Source organism: Tachyglossus aculeatus, chromosome 26, assembly GCF_015852505.1.
Source record: "Tachyglossus aculeatus isolate mTacAcu1 chromosome 26, mTacAcu1.pri, whole genome shotgun sequence".
Classification (NCBI taxonomy): domain Eukaryota; kingdom Metazoa; phylum Chordata; class Mammalia; order Monotremata; family Tachyglossidae; genus Tachyglossus; species Tachyglossus aculeatus.
In genome coordinates this window covers 3269548-3294087 of record NC_052091.1, presented here as the reverse complement: position 1 = coordinate 3294087, position 24540 = coordinate 3269548, and the positions used below count along the sequence as shown (strand labels likewise).

The 24540-nt window shown below is 51.5% G+C and overlaps 1 protein-coding gene across 1 annotated transcript in view; it reads left to right on the top strand.

Moving 5' to 3' along the window:
* CATSPERG (cation channel sperm associated auxiliary subunit gamma) overlaps positions 1-24211 on the top strand; it is a 44032-nt gene extending 19821 nt beyond the window's left edge. The window contains exons 14-30 of the mRNA XM_038767384.1: positions 109-220; positions 445-603; positions 3395-3531; positions 7054-7267; positions 8236-8298; positions 10905-11076; positions 12320-12435; positions 14363-14443; positions 15486-15542; positions 16972-17128; positions 17397-17460; positions 18124-18219; positions 19431-19517; positions 20146-20238; positions 20348-20447; positions 21664-21790; positions 23929-24211. Of these exons, the coding sequence (XP_038623312.1) occupies positions 109-220; positions 445-603; positions 3395-3531; positions 7054-7267; positions 8236-8298; positions 10905-11076; positions 12320-12435; positions 14363-14443; positions 15486-15542; positions 16972-17128; positions 17397-17460; positions 18124-18219; positions 19431-19517; positions 20146-20238; positions 20348-20447; positions 21664-21790; positions 23929-24125 (2032 nt within the window). The 3' untranslated portion in view covers positions 24126-24211. The remainder of the gene's footprint in view (positions 1-108; positions 221-444; positions 604-3394; positions 3532-7053; positions 7268-8235; positions 8299-10904; positions 11077-12319; positions 12436-14362; positions 14444-15485; positions 15543-16971; positions 17129-17396; positions 17461-18123; positions 18220-19430; positions 19518-20145; positions 20239-20347; positions 20448-21663; positions 21791-23928) is intronic.
* Positions 24212-24540: the final 329 nt, after the last annotated feature.

Sequence of the window (24540 nt, the reverse complement as noted above, 5' to 3'; positions counted from 1 at the left end):
ATGCCATTTTCCACCTCCGATCTCCCCTTTCCACGTTGGGGCCCGCGGTCTGCGGTAGGCCCCGCTGAGCGCCCACCCCCGACCTCCCGGCTTCCGTTTCCCCGGCAGCCACGACCGAATCAACTACATGTTCCTGTCCGACTTCCACAGCAACTCATCCATCAAGTACTTCGTTAACTCCTTCCAAGGGGAAATTGCCTTCGTCACGGAGGACGAGGAGGTGGAGCAGGGGCGAGTCTCACCCCGGTCCGGCCCCGGGGAGCGGGGTTGCCGGAGAGAACCTCCTGGCTCTCGGCCGGCCCCCGCTCCCCCATCTTGCCCCCGACCCCGTTTCCTTGCTGGGGATGGGGAGGGGTGGGAACTGCAGCCCAAGTGCCAAGGGCTGAGATCGCCAGCCTGCCCCCCGGCCCTTGGCATCCTGGCAGCCAGCTCCCTCGTCCGCAGATCTGGTACTTCTTAGAGGGCAGCTACTCCATCTTCCGGCTTAGCCCGTCCCAGGGTTGGCAAGTGTTCCTAGACCTGCAGCACATGCAGAATGCGGAAGAATACGGCCCAAGCGAGATCATGATCAGCCTCTTCTTCGATCACGAAGGGCTGCAGCAGGTAAGGACCTCCCCGGGGCCCTGCCCGCCATGGGGTGCGGGGCCGGGGGGTGGTCCCGGGACCGGGCGCTCTCGGGGAGAGGCGTCAAGTCCCTCTGGGGATTCACGAGGCAGCTCCCGGCCTCAGGAAGGGGAAGACGGCAGCCCCTTCAACCTGGGGGTCCCAGAGGCAACCTAATTCCACTCCACTCCCCTGGACTTTCTGGGGAGAGATCTCAGGCCTCTCCCGTGGGAGGCCTCCCTCCCCAGCTCGGCTCTGAGCTCTATCCCCCCCAGTTTTAAGCCGGTGAAAAAGGCGCCTTACCTACTGTGCTCTGCACACAGTAAGCGCTCAATAAATACGATCGAACAGATGAATAAAGGAGGTAAGGGAAGAGTTCACTACAGAGCCCCCAGCCTGGAGATGGCATTCAGTCCATCTCATTAATAGGTTGAAGCAATCCCGGGGCTTTCCCCAACAGGCCCCTCCTTCTACAGATGGACACCCCTCACCCAAATCTGTTCAGAATTAGAATAATAATAATAATAATAATAATTGTAGTATTACTATGTGCCAAGCATTCTTCTAAGCACTGGGGTAGGTGCCGAGTAATCAGGTTGGACAAGGCCCCTTTCCCACATGGGATTCACGGTCTTAATCCCCATTTTACAGATGAGGGAACTGAGGCACTTAGAAACGAAGTGATTTGCCCAAGGTCACACGGCAGACACATGGCAGAGCGGGGATTAGAAACCACATCCTCTGGCTCCCAAGCCCGGGCTCTTTCCACTAGGCAACACTGCTATCAAGCACTTACTACACGCTCAATGCAGCGGTCGTTAGAAGGCTATGAGGCAGGAGACGATCCCCATCTCATACGGGGCTCACGGCCTCGGATCTCTGTTACTTCCCGCGATGAAACTGAGGCCCAGGGAGGTTAAATCAATCAATCAATCAATCAATCAATCGTATTTATTGAGCGCTTACTGTGTGCATAGCACTGTACTAAGCGCTTGGGAAGTCCAAGTCGGCAACACATAGAGACAGTCCCTACCCAACAGTGGGCTCACAGTCTAGAAGGGGGAGACAGAGAACGAAACCAAACATACTAACAAAATAAAATAAATAAAGGGACTTCATTCAATTCAATCGTATTTATTGAGCGCTTACTGTGTGCAGAGCACTGTACTAAGCGCTTGGGAAGTACAAGTTGGCAACAACTTGTTGAGCAAGTACGACTTGCTCAGCGTCACACAGTAGACCGGCGGTGGAGCGGAAATTCCTCAATCCAGGGTGCCCAGAGTCCTAATCCCTGCGCTTGCCTTCTACGACAAAGATAAGAGAAGCAGCGTGGCCTAGTGGAAAAAGCCCAGGCCCAGGAGTCAGAGGACCTGGATTCTAATCCTGCCTCCACCACTTGTCTGCTGTGTGACCTTGTGTTAGTCATTTCACTTCTCTGTGCCTCAGTTACCTCATCTGTAAACCGGGGATTAAGACTGCAAGATGTATATGGGACAGGGACTGGGTCAAACCTGATTACTTTGGATCTAGTCCAGGGCTTAGTACAGTGCCCGGCACATAGTAAGCGCTTAACTCTACAACTCTCAAGCTCAGCTGGCCTTCAGCAAAGCCAACACATTGGCCCTGTTCAGGCTGGCTTCTGCCGGGTGGTAGAATTTAAGCCATTGCCAGTGGTTTTCCAGGGCGGGTGCCGCGGTTGGGGCAGAGGAAGCGCGGCCAAAGTTAACGTCAGGCCCTTTAGGTCCCTGGATTCCTGCTTCCACCCCTCCTCTGACCTCTCCGGGTCTGCTCATAGTAATAATAAAAACAAGAATACTTGTTAAGCACTTGCAAGTGGAGAAGCAGCATGGCCCAATGGATAGAGCACGGGCCTGAGAGCCAGAAGATCATGGGTTCTAATCCTGGCTCAGCCACTTATTTGCTGTGTGATGTTGGGTGAGTCACTTCACTTCCCTGGGCCTCAGTTGCCTTATCTGCAAAATGGTGATTAAGACTGTTTTGCCCCAAGTGAGAAGCAGTGTGGCTCAGTGGAAGGAGCCCGGGCTTTGGAGTCAGAGGTCGTGGGTTCAAATCCCGACCCCGCTAATTGTCAGCTGTGTGACTTTGGACTTCTCTGTGCCTCAGTTCCCTTATCTGTAAAATGGGGATGAAGACTGTGAGCCCCCCCGTGGGACAACCTGATCACCTTGTAACCTCTCCAGCGCTTAGAACAGTGCTTTGCACATAGTAAGCGCTTGATAAATGCCATCATCATCATCATCATTATCATCAAGTGGGACAGGGACTGTGTTCAACCTGATTACTTTGTATCTCCTCCAGCACTTAGAATAGTCTTTGGCACATAGTAGCGCTTAACAAATGTGATTATCATTATTATTATTATTTTATTATTATTACTTACTATTTGCTAACCATTGTTCTAAGTGCTGGGGTAAAACAAGTTCATCAAGTTGAACACAGACCCTGTCCCACTAGGGGCTCACAGCCTAAGTAGGAGGGAGTGGATTGAATCCCCCTTTTACAGATGGGATAACAGAGGCACAGAGAAGTGAAGTGATTTGCCCAAGGTCACCCAGCGAGGAACCGGCAGAGCTGGATTAGAACCCAGGTCCTCTCACTCCCAGACCCGGCCTCTTTCCACCAGTCCACGCCGCCGCTTCTCTCACGGACAGAGCAGCTCCAGACTTGGGTTCCAAAGGTCACCCTCGCCCCAGAGGGCAAGTAGGGGGTATGGGCTGCCCGGAGCGGGAAGAGGATGCCCGTCGGGCCAACGGCTGGCATCTCCTTGCAGCTGGTGTACCTGTTTGAGGAAAATGGGACACATAATCGGAGCAAGAAAGGCAAACTGATCAAGCGAAAGTTCCCCATCTCCAGGGTGCTGGAATACCAACAGCTTGGCGCGTTCTCCTACAACAAGGAGGTAGTGAAGTGAGTGGCCCCTCATTTGGTCCCCAAAACAGTTCGATCCATATCCCTAATTCATTTTCATGTCTGGCTCCCCCTCAATATTGGCCTTAAAGCCCTCCATCCCCTTGCCCCCTCCTACCTCGCCTCGCTACTCCGACTCCAGCCCAGCCCGCACACTTCGCTGCTCTAATGCTAACCTTCCCACCGGACCTCCATCTCGGCCCCTCCTTCAAAGCCTTATCGAAGGCCCATCTCCTCCAAGAGGCCTTCCCTTCTTTCCTCTTCTCCCGCCCCCTTCTGCATCGCCCTGTCCTCCTCCTTCTATTAATTCCCCCTCCCGGCTCTACAGCCCTTACGTCCATAACTGTCATTTATTTATTTCTATTCCCGTCTGTCTCCCCCTCTAGACTGTAGGCTCGCTGTGGGCAGGGAATGTGTCTGTTTATTGTTGTGTTGTGCTCGCCCAAGCATCTGGGACAGTGCCGTGCTGAGAGCTCACCTCCCCCAGGAGGCCTTCCCAGACTGAGCCCCTTCCCTCCTCTCCCCCTCGTCCCCCTCTCCATCCCCCCATCTTACCTCCTTCCCTTCCCCACAGCACCTGTATATATGTATATATGGTTGTACATATTTATTACTCTATTTATTTATTTATTTATTTATCTTACTTGTACATTTCTATCCTATTTATTTTATTTTGTTGATATGTTTGGTTCTGTTCTCTGTCTCCCCCTTTTAGACTGTGAGCCCACTGTTGGGTAGGGACTGTCTCTATGTGTTGCCAACTTGTACTTCCCAAGCGCTTAGTACAGTGCTCTGCACATAGTAAGCGCTCAATAAATACGATTGATTGATTGATTGATTGTAGGCTCGCTGAGGGCTGGGAATGTGTCTGTTTACTGTTGTGTTGTGCTCTCCCAAGCATCTGGGACAGTGCCGTGCACACAGTGAGCCCTCAAAAAATATGATAGACTGACTGACTGATTAAACTCTTGATGGGTAGAGAACCAGCCACCTCTGTTGCATCGTCCTCTCCGGAGCACTTGGTCCGGTACTCTACACACAAAAAGCGTTCAATAAATCCGACTGACTGATTGACTGGACTCCGCACTCAGGCTAAAGGATCGCAAGCTGAGAAACCGCATCCCTCACCCCACTCCCCCATTCCCTCCCATCGCCCAGGGTTTCCCACGGACCTGAGATTTTCCATCTGTCCAGGAAGCTCCAAGCAGCACAGCTGGGCCGAGCTGCCCAGGTCCCCACAACCCCGGCCAGGACTACGGACTTCCAGCCCCCAGATTCCCGGAGTCCTTTGCTTCCAGATCATTCATTCATTCATTCATTAAATCGTATTTATTGAGCGCCTGGACTAAGTGCTTGGGAAGTCCAAGTTGGCAACATATCGAGACGGTCCCTACCCAACAGCGGGCTCACAATCTAGAAGGGGGAGACAGACAACGAAACAAAACATATTAACAACATAAAATAAATAGAACAAATATGACCCAGGCGGGCCCGAACGGGAAAGCCCTCTTGGCCCCTACTCTCATTCATTCATTCGTATTTATTGAGCACTTACTGTGTGCAGAGCAGTGGAAAGAGCACAGGCTTTGGATTCAGAGGTCATGGGTTCAAATTCCGGCTCCGCCAATTGTCAGCTGTGTGACTTTGGGCAAGTCACTTCACTTTTCTGTGCCGCAGTTACCTCATCTGTAAAATGGGGATTGACTGTGAGCCCCACGTGGGACAATCTGATCACCTTGTAACCTCCCCAGTGCTTAGAACAGTGCTTTGCACATAGTAAGCACTTAATAAATGCCATTATTATTATTACCAAGCACTTGGAAAGTACAATTTGGCCACAGATAGAGACGGTCTCGACCCAACAAGTTGCTCACAGTCTAGAAGGGGGAGACAGACAACAAAACATAACATGTAGACGGGTATCAAAATCATCAAATAGAATTATAGCTATATGCACATCATTAACAAAATTAATAGAGAAGTAAATATGTACAAGTAAAGTATTCATTCATTCATTCGTATTTATTGAGCGCTTACTGTGTGCAGAGCACTGTACTAAGCGCTTGGAAAGTACAATTCGGCCACAGATAGAGACAGTCTTGACCCAACAAGTTGCTCACAGTCTAGAAGGGGGAGACAGACAACAAAACAAAACAAGTAGACAGGTGGATGTCTGTCTCCCCCACCCCACCTCCAAAACCTTCTAGACTGTGAGCCTGTTGTGGGTGGGGATTGTCTCTATTTCCTGCTGAATTGTACTCTCCCAAGCGCTTAGTACAGTGCTCTGCACACAGTAAGCACTCAATAAATATGACTGACTGTCATGACGACCACAGACCAGTCCCGCCAACTGGGCCAGCGGGGGCTAAGGGATGCTATCTCTCCGTCTCTCTCTCTCTCTCAGTCCTACATTCATTCATGGAGTCACATTTATTGAGCGCTTACGATGTGCGGAGCACTATACTAAGCTCTTAGGAGAGGACAATCCAACACTAAGCAGGCACATTTCCTTCCCACGACGAGATTTCAGTCTAGAGGACTCTCTCCCTCATTCATTCATTCAATCGTATTTATTGAGCGCTTACTGTGTGCAGAGCACTGGACTAAGCGCTTGGGAAGTCCAAGTTGGCAACATATAGAGACGGTCCCTACCCAACAGTGGGCTCACAGTCTAAAAGGGGGAGACAGGGAACAAAACAAAACATATTAACTAAATAAAATAAATAGAATAAATATGTACAAATAAAATAGAGTAATAAATACCTACAAACATATATACATATATACAGGTGCTGTGGAGAGGGGAAGGAAGTAAGGCGGGGGGGGTGGGGAGGGGGAGGAGGGGGAGAGGAAGAAGGCCTCCTGGAGGAGGTGAGCTCTCAGTAGGGCTTTGAAGTCACACAGCTGACACTTGGGGAAGTCGGGATTTGAACCCATGACCTCTGACTCCAAAGCCCGTGCTCTTTCCACTGAGCCACGCTGCTTAATGATGATAATAATAATAATGGCATTTGTTAAGCATTTACTATGTGCAAAGCACTGCTCTAAGTGCTGAGGGGGGGGTATACAAGGTGATCAGGTTGTCCCACATGGGGCTCACAGTCTAGAAGGGGAAGACAGACAACAAAACAAAACATGTAGATGGGTATCAAAATCATCAAATAGAATTATAGCTATATGCACATCATTAACAAAATTAATAGAGAAGTAAATATGTACAAGTAAGATGTTCATTCATTCGCATTTATTGAGCACTTACTGTGTGCAGAGCACTGTACTAAGCGCTTGGAAAGTACAATTCGGCCCCAGAGAGAGACGGTCTCGACCCAACAAGTTGCTCCTAGTCTAGAAGGGGGAGACAGGCAACAAAACAAAACAAGTAGACAGGTTTACTGTCTCGGCAGCACATTTGACAGGTGAGGTATAGATGGTGCCGACTTGTGCTTCCCAAGCGCTCAGTACAGGGCTCTGCACACAGTAAGCGCTCAACAGAGACGACTGAATGAACGTCCCTCCCCACAGGTCTAAAAGATACATCAACTTTGCCAGTGTGTGCCCCTTCATTTCCATGAGGATAGAGGACCTACCCACTCCCCAGCGCTACACCCGCCAGGAACGCTACCGAGCCGAGCCCCCCGATGTCTTGCACCCCTTGGGATTCCACAACAACGTGTCCCTGGCCATCTACCAGGGCCTGGTCTACAACCTGCTGTGGCTCCACTGGAAATACAATAAAGTAAATAATAATAATAATAATGATGGCATTTGTTAAGCGCTTACTATGTGCAGAGCACTGTTCTAAGCGCTGAGCACTGTTCTAAGCGCTGTAAAGCAGAGGGCCCTGGACCCCGGCATCCCCGTCACCTCCCTCCCCAGGATATGCCCCGGGCCCGCCCCCCGAAACCCTCTTTTTTTTCTTGAATGCTATTTGTGAAGCGCTTGCTCTGTGTAAAACACATAGTGCCGGGGTAGATACAAGTGAATTGGTTCGGACGCAGTTCCTGCCCCGCATGGGGATCACAGTTTAAACCGGAGGGAGGACAGGAGAACCGAGGAGTGGAGAAGTGAAGTGACTTGCTCAAGGTCATCATCATCATCGATCGTATTTATTGAGCGCTTACTGTGTGCAGAGCACTGGACTAAGCGCTTGGGAAGTACAAGTTGGCAACATATAGGGACAGTCCCTACCCAGCAGTGGGCTCACAGTCTAAAACGTCACACAGCAAGCGTTTGGCGGAGTCGGGTCCTCTTAATTCCCAAGCCCGGGTTCTCTCCATTTGGCTATGCCGCTTCCCATCGCAGCGTGGCTCAGGGAAGCAGCGTGGCTCAGTGGCAAGAGCCCGGGCTTGGGAGTCAGAGGTCATGGGTTCAAATCCCGGCTCCTCCACTTGTCAGCTGGGTGGCTTTGGGCAAGTCACTTCATTTCTCTGTGCCTCAGATTCCTCATCTGCGAAATGGGGATGAAGACTGTGAGCCCCACGTGGGACAAACTTGATTAGTACAGTGCTCTGCACATAGTAAGCGCTCAATAAATACGATTGATGATGATGATGATGATTACCTTGTATCCACCCCCAGCGCTTAGAACACATAGTAAGCGCTTAACAAATACCGACATTATTATTATTATTATTTTTCTGGGAGGGGAGGAGGGAGGGAAGGAGGCCCGGCCCAGGCACCCAAACCGAAAACCTTGCTTTTCAGCCTTACGCCGATCCTGTCCACGACCCCACTTGGAGCTGGTGGAAGAATAAAAAGAGTTACCAGGTAAGAGCGGGCAATAGGCCGGGGGGCCACCGTCCTGCTGGGCACGACCCTCTCTGACCTTCCCCGGCGGAAGGACACGTGGCCAGGGCTGGTGGTGGGGTGGGAGAGGTGGCCCCTTGGAGACCCCGCACCATTCCAACCTCACTCTGGGATGGCCCACGTCCCAGGCCGGAATGGGGACCCCCTCCGCGAGACCACACTCGGATGGACTCGGGTGGACCGTGGCCTGAGGGCTGCCCCTTCTCGAGGTCCGGTCAGCCATGTCCGGCAGCACGGCCTAGTGGATAGAGCCCAGGCCAGGGATCCAGAAGGACCCAGGTTCTAATCCCCGCTCCGCCACTCATCCGCTGTGTGACCTTAGGCAAGTCACTTCCCTTCTCTGGACCCCAGCTCCCTCCTCTGGAAAATGGGGAGTAAGACTGTGAGCCCCGTGTGGGACAGACTGTGAGCCCACTGTTGGGTAGGGACTGTCTCTATATGTTGCCAACTTGTACTTCCCAAGCGCTTAGTACAGTGCTCTGCACACAGTAAGCGCTCAATAAATACGATTGATGATGATGATGATGACAGGGACTGTGTCCACGGGATTACCTTGTATCTACCCCGGCGCTAAGTACAGTGCCTGGCACCTAGTAAGCGCTTAACAAATACCATAATTATTGTTATCATTAGCTTTTGGTGATCAATCAATCAATCAATCGTATTTATTGAGCGCTGACTGTGTGCAGAGCACTGTACTAAGCGCTTGGGAAGTACAAGTTGGCAACATATAGAGACGGTCCCTACCCAACAGTGGGCTCACAGTCTAAAAGGGGTGATGAGTCTTAGGGGGAGAAGAAGGCGAATGTTTGGTCTCCTGAGGCTCCTTGTCTTTATAAGTTGGGAAGGGATGGGGTTGGAGGTGCAGGTGTTGGAAGTAGGTTTTTGAAAGCCAGCAGAAAATAATAATAATGATGGCATTTATTAAGCGCTTACTATGTCCCGAGCACTGTTCTAAGCACTGGGGGAGGTTACAAGGTGATCAGATTGTCCCACGGGGGGCTCACAGTCTTCACCCCCATTTTACAGATGAGGGAACTGAGGCTCAGAGAAGTGAAGTGACTTGCCCAAGGTCACACAGCAGACGGGGGCGGAGCCGGAATTCGAACCCATGACCTCGGACTCCAAAGCCCGGGCTTTTTCCACTGAGCCACGCTGCTTCTCATAAGCAGCGTGGGAGATGGCCAGGAAGGATGAGCGAGCGGAGTGGAGAAACAGTAATATTAATAATAATGTTAATATTAATAATTATCATTATTACCTTGTATCTACCCCAGCACTTAGTACAAGGCTTGGCTCATACAAAGCATTTAAAAAGACCACAACTGTTATCATTGCTAATATTAATATTGTTAATAGTAATGATTATCATTACCTTACACCTACCCTAGCGCTTAGTACAGTGAATTAGGATCCACTGATTATTCAGTGATTATGATTATTAGTACAGTGATTGTGATTATTTTTGATATTAATAATGTTAATATTAATATTATTGATACTGAAAAGCAGCATGGCCTAGTGGCAATTACACAGGTTTCGGAGTCAGAGGACATGGGTTCTAATCCCGGCTCCACCCCTTCTCTGCTGTGTGACTTCGGGCGAGCCACTCAGTTTCTCTGCGCCTCTGTTACCTCATCTGTAAAATGGGGATGAAGACCCTGAGCCCCACCTGGGACAACCTCGTATCTACCCCAGTGCTTAGAGAAGCAAAATGGCTCAGTGGAAAGAGCCCGGGCTTTGGAGTCAGAGGTCATGGGTTCAAATCCCAGCTCCGGCAATTGTCAGCTGGGTGACTTTGGGCAAGTCACTTCACTTCTCTGGGCCTCAGTTCCCTCATCTGTAAAATGGGGATTAAGACTGTAAGCCCCGTGCGGGACAACCTAATCACCTTGTAACCTCCCCAGCGCTTAGAACAGTGCTTTGCACATAGTAAGTGCTTAACAAATGCCATTATTATTATTAACAGTGCTGAGCATGTAATAAGCACTTAACAAAAACCATGATAATTCTTATCATTATCCTATCTACCCCAGCGCTCAGTACAGCAGCATGGCTCAGTGGAAAGAGCCCGGGCTTTGGAGTCAGAGGTCATGGGTTCGAATTCCGGCTCCACCACACGCCTGCTGTGTGACCCTGGGCAAGTCACTTAACTTCTCAGAGCGTCAGTTCCCCCGTCTGTAAAATGGGGATGATGACTGTGAGCCCCACGCGGGACAACCTGATCACCTTGTATCCCCCCCAGCGCTTAGAACAGCGCTTTGCACATAGTAAGCGCTTAACAAATGCCATTATTATTATTATTATTACAGCGCCTGGGATGTAGTAAGCGCTGAACCACTGCCACTATTATGGTTGTTATTATTCACCTGCCACGGGTCACACGCCGCGTCCTCGCCCCCTGACCCAAGGCAGGATGCCTCCACCCTCTAGGGAAGGGCGAGAGTGGTGTTGGGGAGGGACCGTCTCTATATGTTGCCAACTTGGACTTCCCAAGCGCTTAGTACAGTGCTCTGCACACAGTAAGTGCTCAGTAAATACGATTTAATAAACGCCCTGTCTTGCAGGACTACTACACCTACCTAGCCAGCAACTGGAAGAGCAAGGGCGGGGTACACATCAACATGGACCATTACAGAAAGATCTACCACCTGCCCGCCAACAAACAGCTGCCCGACAGAATCTACCTGGACAAGGGCAACGACTACGCCTTCACCGTTTCCGTCAGTACCGAGCTAGGTGGGTGCAGCCTAGTACAGTGCCAAGCGCTTAGTCCAGTGCTCTGCACCCAGTAAGCGCTCAATAAATACGACTGAACGAATGCAGCCTCGCAGCCCTGCGGGGCCTGGATCCCCCGCCGCCCACCCCCAACCTCCTGGGGGATGGGGTGGAGAGGAGGCCCCCGAGTGCCAGGAGCAGCGTGGCTCAGTGGAAAGAGGCCGGGCTTTGGAGTCAGAGGTCATGGGTTCAAATCCCGGCCCCGCCAATTGTCAGCCGGGTGACTTTGAGCAAGTCACTTCTTTATGCCTCAGTTCCCTCGTCTGTAAAATGGGGATGAAGACTGTGAGCCCCCCGTGGGACAACCTGATCACTTTGTAACCTCCCCAGCGCTTAGAACAGTGCTTTGCACATAGTAAGCGCTTAATAAATGCCATTATTATTATTATTATTATTCTCTTCTCTGGGCCTCAGTTCCCTCAACTGTAAATCAATCAATCGTATTTATTGAGCGCTTACTGTGTGCAGAGCACTGTACTAAGCGCTTGGCAACATATAGAGACAGCCCCTACCCAACAGTGGGCTCACAGTCTAAAAGACAGTCTAAAAACTGTAAAGGTAGGATTTAGGCTGTGTGCCCCACATTGGGCAGGGACTGTGTCCAACCTTCTCTGCTTGGATCCACCCCAGTGCTTACTACAGTGCCTGGCACATAGTAAGCGCTGAGCAAATACCATCAATATAATCACTGTTATTATTATATTATTATTATTAGAGAAGCAGCATGGCTGAGCGGAAAGAGCCCGGGCTTTGGAGTCAGAGGTCACAGTTTCAAATCCCGGCTCCACCAATTGTCAGCTGTGTGACTTTGGGCAAGTCACTTAACTTCTCTGTGCCTCAGTTACCTCATCTTTAAAATGGGGATTAAGACCGTGAGCCCCACGTGGGGCAACCTGATCACCTTGGATCCCCCCCCAGCGCTTAGAACAGTGCTTTGCACATAGTAAGCACTTAACAAATAGGTATAGATACCAACAATGTTATTCTATACTTAGTACAGTGCTAAGCGCTTAGTACAGTGCTCTGGTAAGCGCTTTATAAATATGATTGAATGAATGAATGAACAAATACTATCATTATTATTATTATTATGGAACCAGAACATTACAGTGGCTCAGTTGCCCCGTGTGACTCGGCAGGGAGGGGGTTGTTAGGGTTGGGATGAGTTTCCACCTCCCATTTCCTTCCCGCCCTCCTTCTCCAGAATTCCAGCGTTTCTCCCATTTCGTGCGCCTGGCGGGGTCAGTGTCCGACCCGAAGTGCCTAACTCTGACCATGGTGCGCCAGGATCTGATCGGCAGGAACGCCATCCTGTTCCGGGTAGGTGGGTGTGCTGGACGCCCCGTTAGAGAGTGGCGGCTCCCATCGCCACGTCCTCCGCTCCTCCTCCAGACGGTCAGCTCCTTGTGGGAGGGGAACGGGGCTACCAACAATGTTATTCTATACCGTGTCTGTCATATTGTTGGTCGCCCTCTCCCAAGCGCTTAGTACAGTGCCCTGCACAGTGATTGATAGTGCCTTAAAGTAGAAACCGAAGCGTTGTAAAACTGTAATGACATAAAAAATAGCCAGGAGGGAAGTAAAACAGATCTTCCGAAGTTGAGTACCACCTGTCCCCCTTGAGGTGGGGATCCATCCCCTTGAAGGGTGCCAGCGGAGAGGGAAGAAGGGAAAGTTGGCAGGATCAATCAATCAATCGTATTTATTGAGCGCTTACTGTGTGCAGAGCACTGGACTAAGCGCTTGGGAAGTCCAAGTTGGCAACATCTAGAGACAGTCCCTACCCAACAGTGGGTTCACAGTCTAAAAGGGGGAGGCAGAGAACAAAACCAAACATACTAACAAAATAAAATAGAATAGATATGTACAAGTAAAATAAATAAATCATCATCGTCATCATCATCATCAATCGTATTTATTGAGTGCTTACTGTGTGCAGAGCACTGTACTAAGCGCTTGGGAAGTCCAAGTTGGCAACATAAAGAGACAGTCCCTACCCAACAGTGGGCTCACAGTCTAAAAGGGGGAGACAGACAACAAAACCAAACATACTAACAAAATAAAATAAATAGAATAGATATGTACAAGTAAAATAAATAAATCATCATCATCATCAATCGTATTTATTGAGCGCTTACTGTGTGCAGAGCACTGTACTAAGCGCTTGGGAAGTCCAAGTTGGCAACATAAAGAGACAGTCCCTACCCAACTGTGGGCTCGCAGTCTAAAAGGGGGAGACAGAGAACAAAACCAAACATACTAACAAAATAAAATAAATAGAATAGATACGTACAAGTAAAATAAATAGAGTAATAAATGTGTACAAACATATATACATATATACAGGTGCTGTGGGGAAGGGAAGGAGGTAAGATGGGGGGATGGAGAGGGGGACGAGGGGGAGAGGATCAGAGACCCTCGTCCACCCTGGGCATCGGGGAAGGGTCTGGGGGAAATGGTCTCCGAGGAGGGGATTCAAATGATCTCACTTCCCTGCTTCCCTCTCGAGCCAGGGTTTGCCAATCGAAAAGTCCGTTTTAACTAGAAGAGGCCTCCCCACCGACTCCTTGGCAGAGGGGAGAGATCACAGGCCTGAGAGTCAGAAGGTCACGGGTTCTAATTCCGGCTCAGCCACTTGTCCGCTGTGTGACCAGTCGCTTCACTCCTCTGCGCCTCAGTTACCTCCGCTGTAAAAGGGGGATTGAGATTCCCCTCCTTGTGGGAGGGGAACGGGGCTACCAACAATGTTATTCTATACCGTGTCCGTTATATTGTTGGTCGCCCTCTCCCAAGCGCTTAGTACAGTGCCCTGCACATAGTAAGCCCTCCAGAAATACCAGCGATTGATAGTGCCCCCAACGTGGGACAGGGATTGCGTCCAACCCGATTTGTTAGCTTTGCTGAGATGTACTTTCCAAGCACTTAGTCCAGTGATTTGCCGACTTGTACTTCCCAAGCGTTTAGTACGGCGCCCTGCACATAGTAAACGCTCAATAGATACGATTGAATGAATGATTGAATGAATCGGCACACAATACGTGCCCAATAAATGATTGAATCCAATTTGTACTTCCCAAGCGCTTAGTACAGTGCTCTGCACATAGTAAGCGCTCAATAAATACGATTGATTGATTGATTGATTGAATGAATGAATGAATATCCACCCCAGCATTTAGTACAGTGCCCGGCACATAGGAAGCGCTTAACAAATGCCACAGTTATTATCCTTTCTTCTCACTTTCTCCAGGTGACCGTAAGTGACAGGCGCATATGTTTCGGACAAGACCTGAGCGGGGTCAACCTAATAATGACCTCGGTGTTACTCAAAGTAAGAAGACCCCGTAAACCGCCCCTTTCCACCATGGCCGTAACAAGAGGGCGGGCGGTCAGCGGTTCCACGGGGGAGGCCTACTGGATCAAAAAAGGAAGGCGCTGAGAAGGCGGGGTCCCTGGGAAAGCGGTGGGCTTATCTTCTGGTCTGCTAATTCTGCTGTATTAGACTCCCCTGAGCGCTTAGTACAGTGCTCTGCACATCGTAAGTGCTGATAAGTACCATCGACGGGTCTGTGGTCATGCGGCTGGGCGGGAAAACCGGGGACGGTCCCCCTAGCAAATCCAGACCCCCTACTGCATTCGTCCCGGCTTCTTGCCGGGATCTCTGCTGCCCATGGGGTGGCACAGGCAGGCTGGCGCTTAGTACAGTGCTCTGCACACAGTAAGCGCTCAATAAATACTATTGATTGAGCCTGGCTAGGTGGAATCGTCCCTGTAGTTACCATCCTGCCAATCAACAGTAATCAGTGAGCACCGAAGGGGCGCTTAGAGTGCTCGGGAACAGCGATCCCGGCCCTCGAAGACTGTAGACGCTTTCGGGGGAGGCCGACCCCAAAGAAATTTACGGATGGGAGGAAGAAGGGGACGGAAAGATAAGTAAAGGAGGGGAGGCTTCCCTGTTCCGCTCCGCTGCAGCGGCACCACAGAGCACGGGCTCGGGGGCCCGAAGATCATGGGTTCTAATCCTGGCTCCAGCATTTGTCGGCTGTGTGACCTTGGGCAAGTCGCTTCACTTCTCTGGGCCTCGGTGACCTCATCTGTAAAGTGGGGACTGAGACTGCGGCGAGCCCTATGTGGGACAGGGACAGTGTCCAACCGGATCTGTTTGTGTCGACCCCAGCGCTTAGTACGGTGCCTGTCACGCAATAAACGCTTAACAGATAGCACAGTTATTATTAAGATTAGGATTAGCAGTAGCAGCCAAGGCTGTGGCCATCACGGGGGGCTACCCTGACCCTGCGGGAGAGTTTCCAGGGTGGGGTGGGGGGGGCACAGGGTGGGCGGCAGCCCCCATCATGCTTTGGATCTGCTTTCAGATTGTCGGGTCGGTGGGAAATTGTTTCAAAAAAACCAGCAAGGGAACCAAGATGCAGGTAACTTGCTTTTAAAATAGTTAAAATAGTTAAAATTGTTGTGAGGGAGGGGGCCTCCAGGGGATGGGGGGAGGGGGGACCCTGCCCATCCGCCATCATCATTGGCCCCCGTCTATTGGTATTATTAAAAAGGAGATTAAGAGTGGGAGCCCCGTGTGGGACGTGGGTGGTGTCCAAACTGATTAGCTTGTATAATAATGATGGTATTTGTTAAGCGCTTACTATGTGCAAAGCACTGTTCTAAGCACTGGGGTAGATACAAGATGATCAGGTTGCCCCACATGGGGCTCACAGTCTCATTCCCCATTTTACAGATGAGGTAACTGAGGCCCAGAGAAGCTAAGTGACTTGCCCAAAGTCACACAGCTGACAATTGGCGGAGCCGGGATTCGAACCCTTGACCTCTGACTCCAAAGCCCATGCTCTTTCCATGAAGCCACACTGCTTGTATCTACCCCAGCATTTAGTACAGTCCCTCGCACTTAGTAAGCACTTAACAAATATCGTTTAAAAAAAAGTAACAAGACCAAACCCTGCCCCAAGCCAGTCGGTGGGGGAGATGGAGGCCTCAGAAAGACCTGACAGCTTGCCCACCCCTTCTCTCATTCATTCATTCATTCAATCGTATTTATTGAGTGCTCACTGTGTGCACAGCACTGTACTAAGCGCTTGGCTGTGTGACTTTGGGCAAGTCACTTCACTTCTCTGGGCCTCAGTTACCTCATCTGTAAAATGGGGATGAAGAATGTGAGCCCCCCGGGGGACAACCTGATCACCTTGTAACCTCCCCAGCACTTAGAACAGTGCTTTGCACATAGTAAGTGCTTAATAAATGCTATCATTATTATTATTATTATTACAAGTCGGCAACATATAGAGACGGTCCCTACCCAACAACGGGCTCCCAGTCTAGAAGGGGGAGGCAAACAACAAAACATGTGGACAGGTGTCAAGTCATCAGAATAAATAAAAATAAAGCTAGATGCACATCATTAGCAAAATAAATAGAATAGTAAATATGTACAAGTAAAATAAATAGAGTAATAAATCTGTACAGACATACATACAGGTGCTGTAGGGAGGGGAAGGAGGTAGGGAGGAGGGATGGGGAGGAGGAGAGGAAAAAGGGGGCTCAGTCTGGGAAGGCCTTTTGGAGGAGGTGAGCTCTCAGTAATCAATCAATCGTATTTATTGAGCGCTTACTGTGGGCAGAGCACTGTACTAAGCGCTTGGGAAGTACAACTTGGCAACATGGTCCCTACCCAACAGTGGGCTCACAGTCTAGAAGGGGGAGACAGAGAACAAAACAAAACATATTAACAAAATAAAATAAATAGAATAGATATGTGCAAGTAAAATAGAGTAATAAATAGTGAGCTCTCATCCCCAATTCCCATCTCCTTGTCCCACACCTCTGGGCCCGGGGCAGGGAAGCAACATGATTTTGGTGTTCATCGGCTGTCCACCTGGCAAGAGGCTGGCCTTCGACATCACCTACACCATGGAGTACACCAGAACCAAGAACAAGCACTTCTTTGACTGCTTCTACCATGCTCCTGAGATGCCCTGCTTCCTCTTCAAGGATGGTCAGGGCTCCATTTCCTCCCCAGCCCCCTGACAACCTGCCCCCTGGAAATCCCCGTCCCCCACCCCCGCGGAAATTCCCGCCCCCCATTCCTCCATCGCCACCTCTTCCCTTGGAAAGTCCCAGCAAGGGAGGCCCCAGACCTGGGGGGAAGGTAAGGGGGGCGTGGAGGGGCGCAGAGATGCTAAGGGGGTGCCCAATCTCCATCCCCCAATCTGGGAGCTGGGGCTTCTCTGACAACTGGCATCTCCCCCTCCTTTCTCCCCCAGTCTTCTACCCCTTCTTCTTGATTCAGGACATGGTCACGGGCGAGTCGGGCCGGTTCACTGGCAGGTGAGGTGGCAGAGGCAGTCTCGCTCCCCTTCCCTCCATCAGTAAAGGCAATAGATGTTGGGATTCAGCTCCCTGGGGCCTCTTGGGGGTACTGCTCCCCAAAGCCTCGGTTTCCCCCAAGCTCCTGGGACCAGCTCCCAGCCTCACACACTGGATTTCCCCCCAAGCCCCAAGACGGGCAAAGGAAACTCCGCCTGTGACTCTTGGGCCTTCGGCCCCTTCTCCTGCCCTTGTGACAGGTCGCAACTCCCCCCAAATAAGTGGGGAGACTGTCCCCTGCCCCTTGAGCTTTGGGGGCACCTTAGGAGAGCAACTCACTTGAGTAGGGATGCAGAGGGGCCCTGCCCAGACGCCCCTCAACCACGCTTCCCAGCAGGGACCACAACCAGGGAAACCTTGCCTCTGCCACCATTCCCACTTCCATCCCCGGGGTCTGGCGGCGAGACCCTCCTGAATGGCGGGAATCAAGGAGGAGCGAGGCTGGTGCTTCCCGTTTTCAACCATCATCTTGCCCTCTCCCTCCACCCCCTTAAGAGTGTGTCCCAAGGCGGCTGCCACTGGAAGCAGGCCCTGCCCCGGGTCCCCCCGGGGGGGTTGGCTCCCTTGACCTCTGCCCTTTGACCCCACTGATCCCCTGCTAACCGGCTGGCTTCTCGGGATCAGCTACATCCTGAAAGTCATCGGCGGAGGCCCCTCCATCGAAGAGATCCGAGATTACACCGAGGAGGAGATTTTGCAGTACAACAAGCCGGAAGAAAGGCAACTGCTGCCCATCCCCTCCCCACCCCGCCCCATCTCCCCTTCGGCCCACCACCCCTCTAAGCCCCTCAGCCTGGAAGGCTGCGTCCCTCCGGCAGAGGAGCGGTGTTGCCTAGTGGAAAGATCCTGGGGCCTGAGAATCAAAGGATTCTCATCCCGGCCCCACCACTGGTCAGCTGGGTGACTTGGGGCAAGTCACTTCACTCCCCTGGGCCCCATCTGTAAAATGGGGATGAAGACTGTGAGCCCCCCGTGGGACAACCTGATCACCTTGTAACCTCCCCAGTGCTTAGAACAGTGCTTTGCACATCGTAAGTGCTTAATAAATGCTATCATTTTTATTATTATTATTACCCGCTGAGTGTAACCCTAGGCAAGTCACTTGGCTTCTCTGGGCCTCAGTTCCCGCGTCTGCAAAATGGGATTCAATACCTGCTCTCCCTCCTACTTAGATTAGGAGTCCCCCGTGATGGGACCTGATGATTTCGTATCTACCCCAACGCTTAATACAGTGCGTGGCCTAGAATAAGTGTTTAGCTAATACCGCTATTACTATCAGTAATAATAATAATTGTGGTATTTGTTGAGCGCTTACCATGTGCCAGGCACTGTGCTAAGCCTGGGGTGGATACAAGCAAATCAGGTTAGACACAATCCCCGTCCTATAGGGGAATTCACAGTCTCAATCCCCATTTTACAGATGAGGGAACTGAGGCCCAGAGAAGTAAAGCGACTTGCCCGAGGTCACACAGCAGACAAGTGATGGAGCCGGGATTAGAACCCATGACCTTCTCACTCCCAGGCCCATGCTCTATCCACTACGCCATGCTGCTTCTACAAAAATAATCATAAATGAACAATAATAATAATAGCTGCTATCGACAATAATGGTATTGTCATTGGTAATGGTAATAATAAATAATGGTATTCATTATTCATTATTGTTAATTATATTTCAATATTTTATTATCACTACACATATTATTGTTCTTGTTATTCCCTGTCCGGGCTCCCACGGCTCTTCGGCCTTTGCCCTTAGAGCCCAATAATAATAATAATAATGATGGCATTTATTAAGCCCTTACTATGTACAAAACACTGTTCTAAGCGCTGGGGAAGTTACAAGGTGATCAGGTTGTCCCACGGTGGGGGGCTCACAGTCTTAATCCCCATTTTACAGAGGAGGTAACTGAGGCCCAATCTTCCCGCAGCAACCCTAGCTTGATCTGGGAAGCCCTGGAAGAAACCTCCCAGAAGAAGAAACTCAACATCATGTCTTGGAAAAACCCGGGGATTGTGTAAGACCCTGAGGGAGAGGGGGGAGGTTGGAGGTTCCTCTGATCCTACCCAGACAACCGAATGACCTGGGGTCCCTCCCTTCCTGGAGGGGAACCGGGGTTCTGTCCTCAACCTGTGTTCCAGGTGAGCTGTTCCCAACACACACACACACACACACACACACTGTACCCCTGTTCCACGTGTCCACCTGCCTCCAGGCCGTTCCCCTCTTCTCCACTCATCCCAACGCACAGATTGTCGGGGACAATCCCCGGGAATTCCGCTTCCCAGGGGAGCCCACCCAGTCACCCCCAACTCCTGGCCCGTCCTTCCGCGGCCCTTCCGCGCCCGTCCTCCCCCTCTCCGGGCGGCGATGTCCACGGGCCTGACACCTTCCCCCCACCCACCCCCGACCCGGGGAGACACATGTCCCCTGCCAGAGCTCCGGGACCCCTCGACGTGACCCCGGCCCTCCACCCTTTTGGTTTTGTTCTCTGTCTCCCCCTTCTAGACTGTGAGCCCACTGTTGGGTAGGGACCGTCTCTAGATGTTGCCAACTTGGACTTCCCAAGCGCTTAGTCCAGTGCCCTGCACACAGTAAGCGCTCAATAAATACGATCGATTGATTGATTGATTTCCGCCGGCTAGATGGCTGTGCCTTCGGAATTCTCCGTGCCACGAAATCATGCCTAAAGGGTTCTCCCCGCCTGAGTTCTACCTCAAACTGATGGTGACCAACAGGTGAACTTGCCCCCCACCCCGTTCCCCTCCTCCCCTCCCCGTCCCCACGGCCCACCCAGGACGGGCCAGGGGGAGGGAGAGGCAGCAGCCCTGGTATCTTTCTGGCTAGGGGCGTGGATACCAGCACGTACTGTGATTACCACCTCATTTTCATCCTGCACCTCCACGGGCTCCCTTTCAGCTCAGGCCCGGCTGTCAACTACCTGATGGTGAGTCTCCCGGCGAGAAGAATTACTCTCCCCCGGCCTTCAAAGCCGTACTGAAGGCCCATCTCCTCCAAGAGGCCTTCCCAGACTAGGCCCCACTTTTCCTCAGCTCCCACTCCCTTCTGCATCACCCTGACTTGCTCCCTTTGCTCGTCCCCCCTCTCCCCACCCCACAGCACTTAAGCATAGCTCTGTCACTTAATTGATTTATATTGATGCCGGTTTATTTGTATTAATGTCTGTCTCCCATCTCCTCCAAGAGGCCTTCCCAGACTAGGCCCCACTTTTCCTCAGCTCCCACTCCCTTCTCCATCGCCCTGACTTGCTCCCTTTGCTCTTCCCCCCTCTCCCCACCCCGCAGCACTTAAGCATAGCTCTGTCACTTAATCGATTTATATTGATGCCTGTTTATTTGTATTGATTTCTGTCTTACCTCCTTCCCTTACGCCTTACCTCCTTCCCTTCCCCACAGCACCTGTATATATGTATATATGTTTGTACGTATTTATCACTCTATTTATTTATTTATTTTACTTGTACATCTTTATTCTATTTATTTTATTTTGTTAATGTTTTGTTTTGTTCTCTGTCTCCCCCCTCTAGACTGTGAGCCCACTGTTGGGTAGGGGCCGTCTCTATATGTTGCCAACTTGTACTTCCCAAGCGCTTAGTCCAGTGCTCTGCACACAGTAAGCGCTCAATAAATACGATTGAATGAATGAATGAATGGATGTCTCCCTCCCCCTCTAGACTGTGAGCTCGTTGTGGGCAGGAATTGTCACTCTTTGTTGTTCTATTGTACTTTCCCAAGCGCTTAGTCCAGTGCTCTGCACACAGAAAGAGCTTAATAAGTACGATTGAACAATAATAATAATAATAATGGCATTCATTAAGCGCTTACCATGTACATAGCACTGCTCTAAGCGCTGGGAAGGTTACAAGGTGATCAGGTTGTCCCACAGGGGCTCACAGTCTTAATCCCCATTTTACAGATGAGGTAATTGAGGCCCAGAGAAGTGACTTGCCCAAAGTCACACAGCTGACATTTGGCAGAGCCAGGATTTGAACCCATGACCTCTGACTCCAAAGCCTGGGCTCTTTCCACTGAGCCACGCTGCTTCTCTAATGAATGAAAGAAGTTGGCGGTCCTCCCGGCGGCTCCGTAAGGGGCCCCAGGACCTCTCAGTTGAATCCCCCTCCCCTTGCCCACCTCCTCCAGGTGTCGACCGGGTTTTTCCTCACACTCATCAGCTTCTACATTTTCTGCCAAATGATAAAGGTGAAGGTGAGGGAACTGTGGAATCAGATGAGGAGAAAGATCCAAGAAATGACCACCTTCCACTCAGGTAAAGGCAGAATCCTGGGGGAGCCGGTGGCTCTGTTTCCTCTGTGGGTGGGTGGGAAGCCTGGCCAGGGACTGCCCGCCACCATTGACGGGGAGGGAGGGGGCATGCTGAAGGAAGTGGGTTCCTCCCACAGCATGAGGGAGTTGGGTTTGGGCAGTGGGAAGAAATTGCTGCGAGTCGGACGTAGGAGAGCTCAGTGACCGTTCGCCTTCTGCTCCTCCTTCCAACCCGGGAGAGTCTCAGCTGGTTGACGTTGGGCCGGGGTGGTCCTGCTCGGAGGCAGGGGGATTGGCAGGGTCACCTCTCCGTAGCCCTCCCGGGGGCAGATGGGTCACCCCGAATGGCCTGCGCTGCCGGGTACCCTCTTAAAAGGAGGGATCAGCGACCCCTTCCCTCCTGGCTTTCCCGGTGCCTGAGTCATCCCCTCCTCCCCACTCTGGGCGGGTGGTTCGTTCGGATCCCAGAAGCAGGTGTCGGAGGGCTTCCCGAGGCTTCAACTACCATTTCTACGCAGATGACACCCAACTCCATCTCCAGCCCTGTTCTCGCTTCCTCTCTCCAGTCTCACATCTCTTTCTACCTTCAAGACATCTCTTCTCGGCTGTCCTCCCGTCACCTCAGATTTAACAAGTCCAAAACAGAGTTCCTTGTCTTCCCACCCAAACCCTGTCCTCCCCCTGACTTTCCCATCACTGTAGACGGCACCCCCGTGCTTCCCATCTCCCAGGCCCATAACCTTGCTGTTGTCCTTGACTCCTCTCTCTCATTCAACCCACATACGCAATCTGTCACCGAATCTTGTCGGTCCCACCTTCGCTAAAACCCGCTCTTTCCTCTCCACCCATACTGCTACCACGTTAATCCAATCACTTCTCCTCTCCCGCCTGGATTACTGCATCAGCCTCCTTGCCGACCTCCCAGCCTCCTGTCGTTCCCCACTCCAGTCCATCCTTCACTCTGCTGCTCCGATCGTTTCTCTACAAAAACGTTCTGGACATGTCACTCCGCTTCTTAGAAAAACTCCAGTGGTTGCCCATCCGCCTCCTCACCAAACAAAAACTCCTCACCATTGGCTTTAAAGCCGCTCCTCTCCTTCTACAACCCAGCCGGCACACCTGGCTCCTCTAGCGCTAACCGTCTCACTGGGCCTCCATCTCACCGCCGACCCCTCGCCTGCACCCTTCCCCTAGCCTGGATGGCCCTCCCTGACAGACAACCACTCTCCCCCTCAGCAAAGCTTTTTGAAGGCCCATCTCCTCCAAGAGGCAGAAACTCCTCACCCTCGGCTTCAAGGCTCTCCATCACCTCGCCCCCTCCTACCTCACCTCCCTTCTCTCCTTCTACAGCCCAGTCCGCACCCTCCGCTCCTCCACCGCTGATCTCCTCACCGTACCTCTCTCTCGCCTGTCCCACCATCGACCCCCGGCCCACATCATCCCCCGGGCCTGGAATGCCCTCCCTCTGCCCATCCGCCAAGCTAGCTCTCTTCCTCCTTTCAAGGCCCTGCTGAGAGCTCACCTCCTCCAGGAGGCCTTCCCAGACTGAGCCCCTTCCTTCCTCTCCCCCTCGCCCCCCTCTCCATCCCCCCATCTTTCCTCCCTCCCTTCCCCACAGCACCTGTATATATGTATATATGTTTGTACATATTTTTTACTCTATTTATTTACTTATTTAATTTATTTGTCCATATCTATTCTATTTCTTTTATTTTGTTAGTATGTTTTGTTTTGTTCTCTGTCTCCCCCTTTTAGACTGTGAGCCCACTGTTGGGTAGGGACTGTCTCTATATGTTGCGGATTTGTACTTCCCAAGCGCTTAGTACAGTGCTCTGCACATAGTAAGCGCTCAATAAATACGATTGATGAAGAGGCCTTCCCACACTAAGCCCCACTTTTCCTCATCTCCCTCTTCCTTCTGCTTCGCCCTGACTTGCTCCCTTTGGTCTTCCCCCCTCCCAGCCCCCAAACACTTGTGTCCATATCGGTCATTTTATTTATTTGTACGGATGTCTGTCTCCCCAACCTCTAGACTCATTGTTAGATTCATTGTTGATTTGCTTAGTACAGTGCTCTGCGCACAGTAGATGCTCAATAAATACTATTGAAAGACTGACCCCAGCTCCCCACCCTTCCTTCAAGGAGAAAGCTTCTTCTCCTCCTCGCCTTCATCCTCCAGCTCCAGCCTCCAGCCCCGTTCCAGTTCTCGAGCCAACAGCTCCCAGAGTCAGAAAATCCATGAACCCCCCGGGTCCTCCCGCCTGCATTGGCCCAACCCTTGGCGCGCCCCCAACCCCTCCATCCACCCCATCCAGAAGCAGGAGGAGAAGCAGGAGTGAACGGCCCAAGCCAGACCCCGTCCATCTCCACCCTCTTCGACGCCGGGCTAGGAGGTACCCGGGACTGGCAAATGCCCCCCTCGCCTTCCCACCTCTCGCCCTCCTTCCCTTCCTCTCTGTTTGCTCTGCCTCTCCCCTCGTCGCTCGGATCCCCTGCCCCATGTACCCCAAGTGTTCAATAAAGCCGTCTGTGACTGAGCGCGTCCTCAGGGCGGCATAATATGAGAAGCAATATGGCCTAGTGGATAAAGTCCAGGCCTGGGAGCCAACAGCGGGAGCTGGGTTCTCATCCTGGCTTCATCACTTAACTGCTGGGTGACCTTGGGCAAGTCACTCCGCTTCTCTGGGCCTCAGTTCCCTCACCTGTAAAATGGGGATGAAGACGGTGAGCCCCATGTGGGATGTGAGCTGGGTC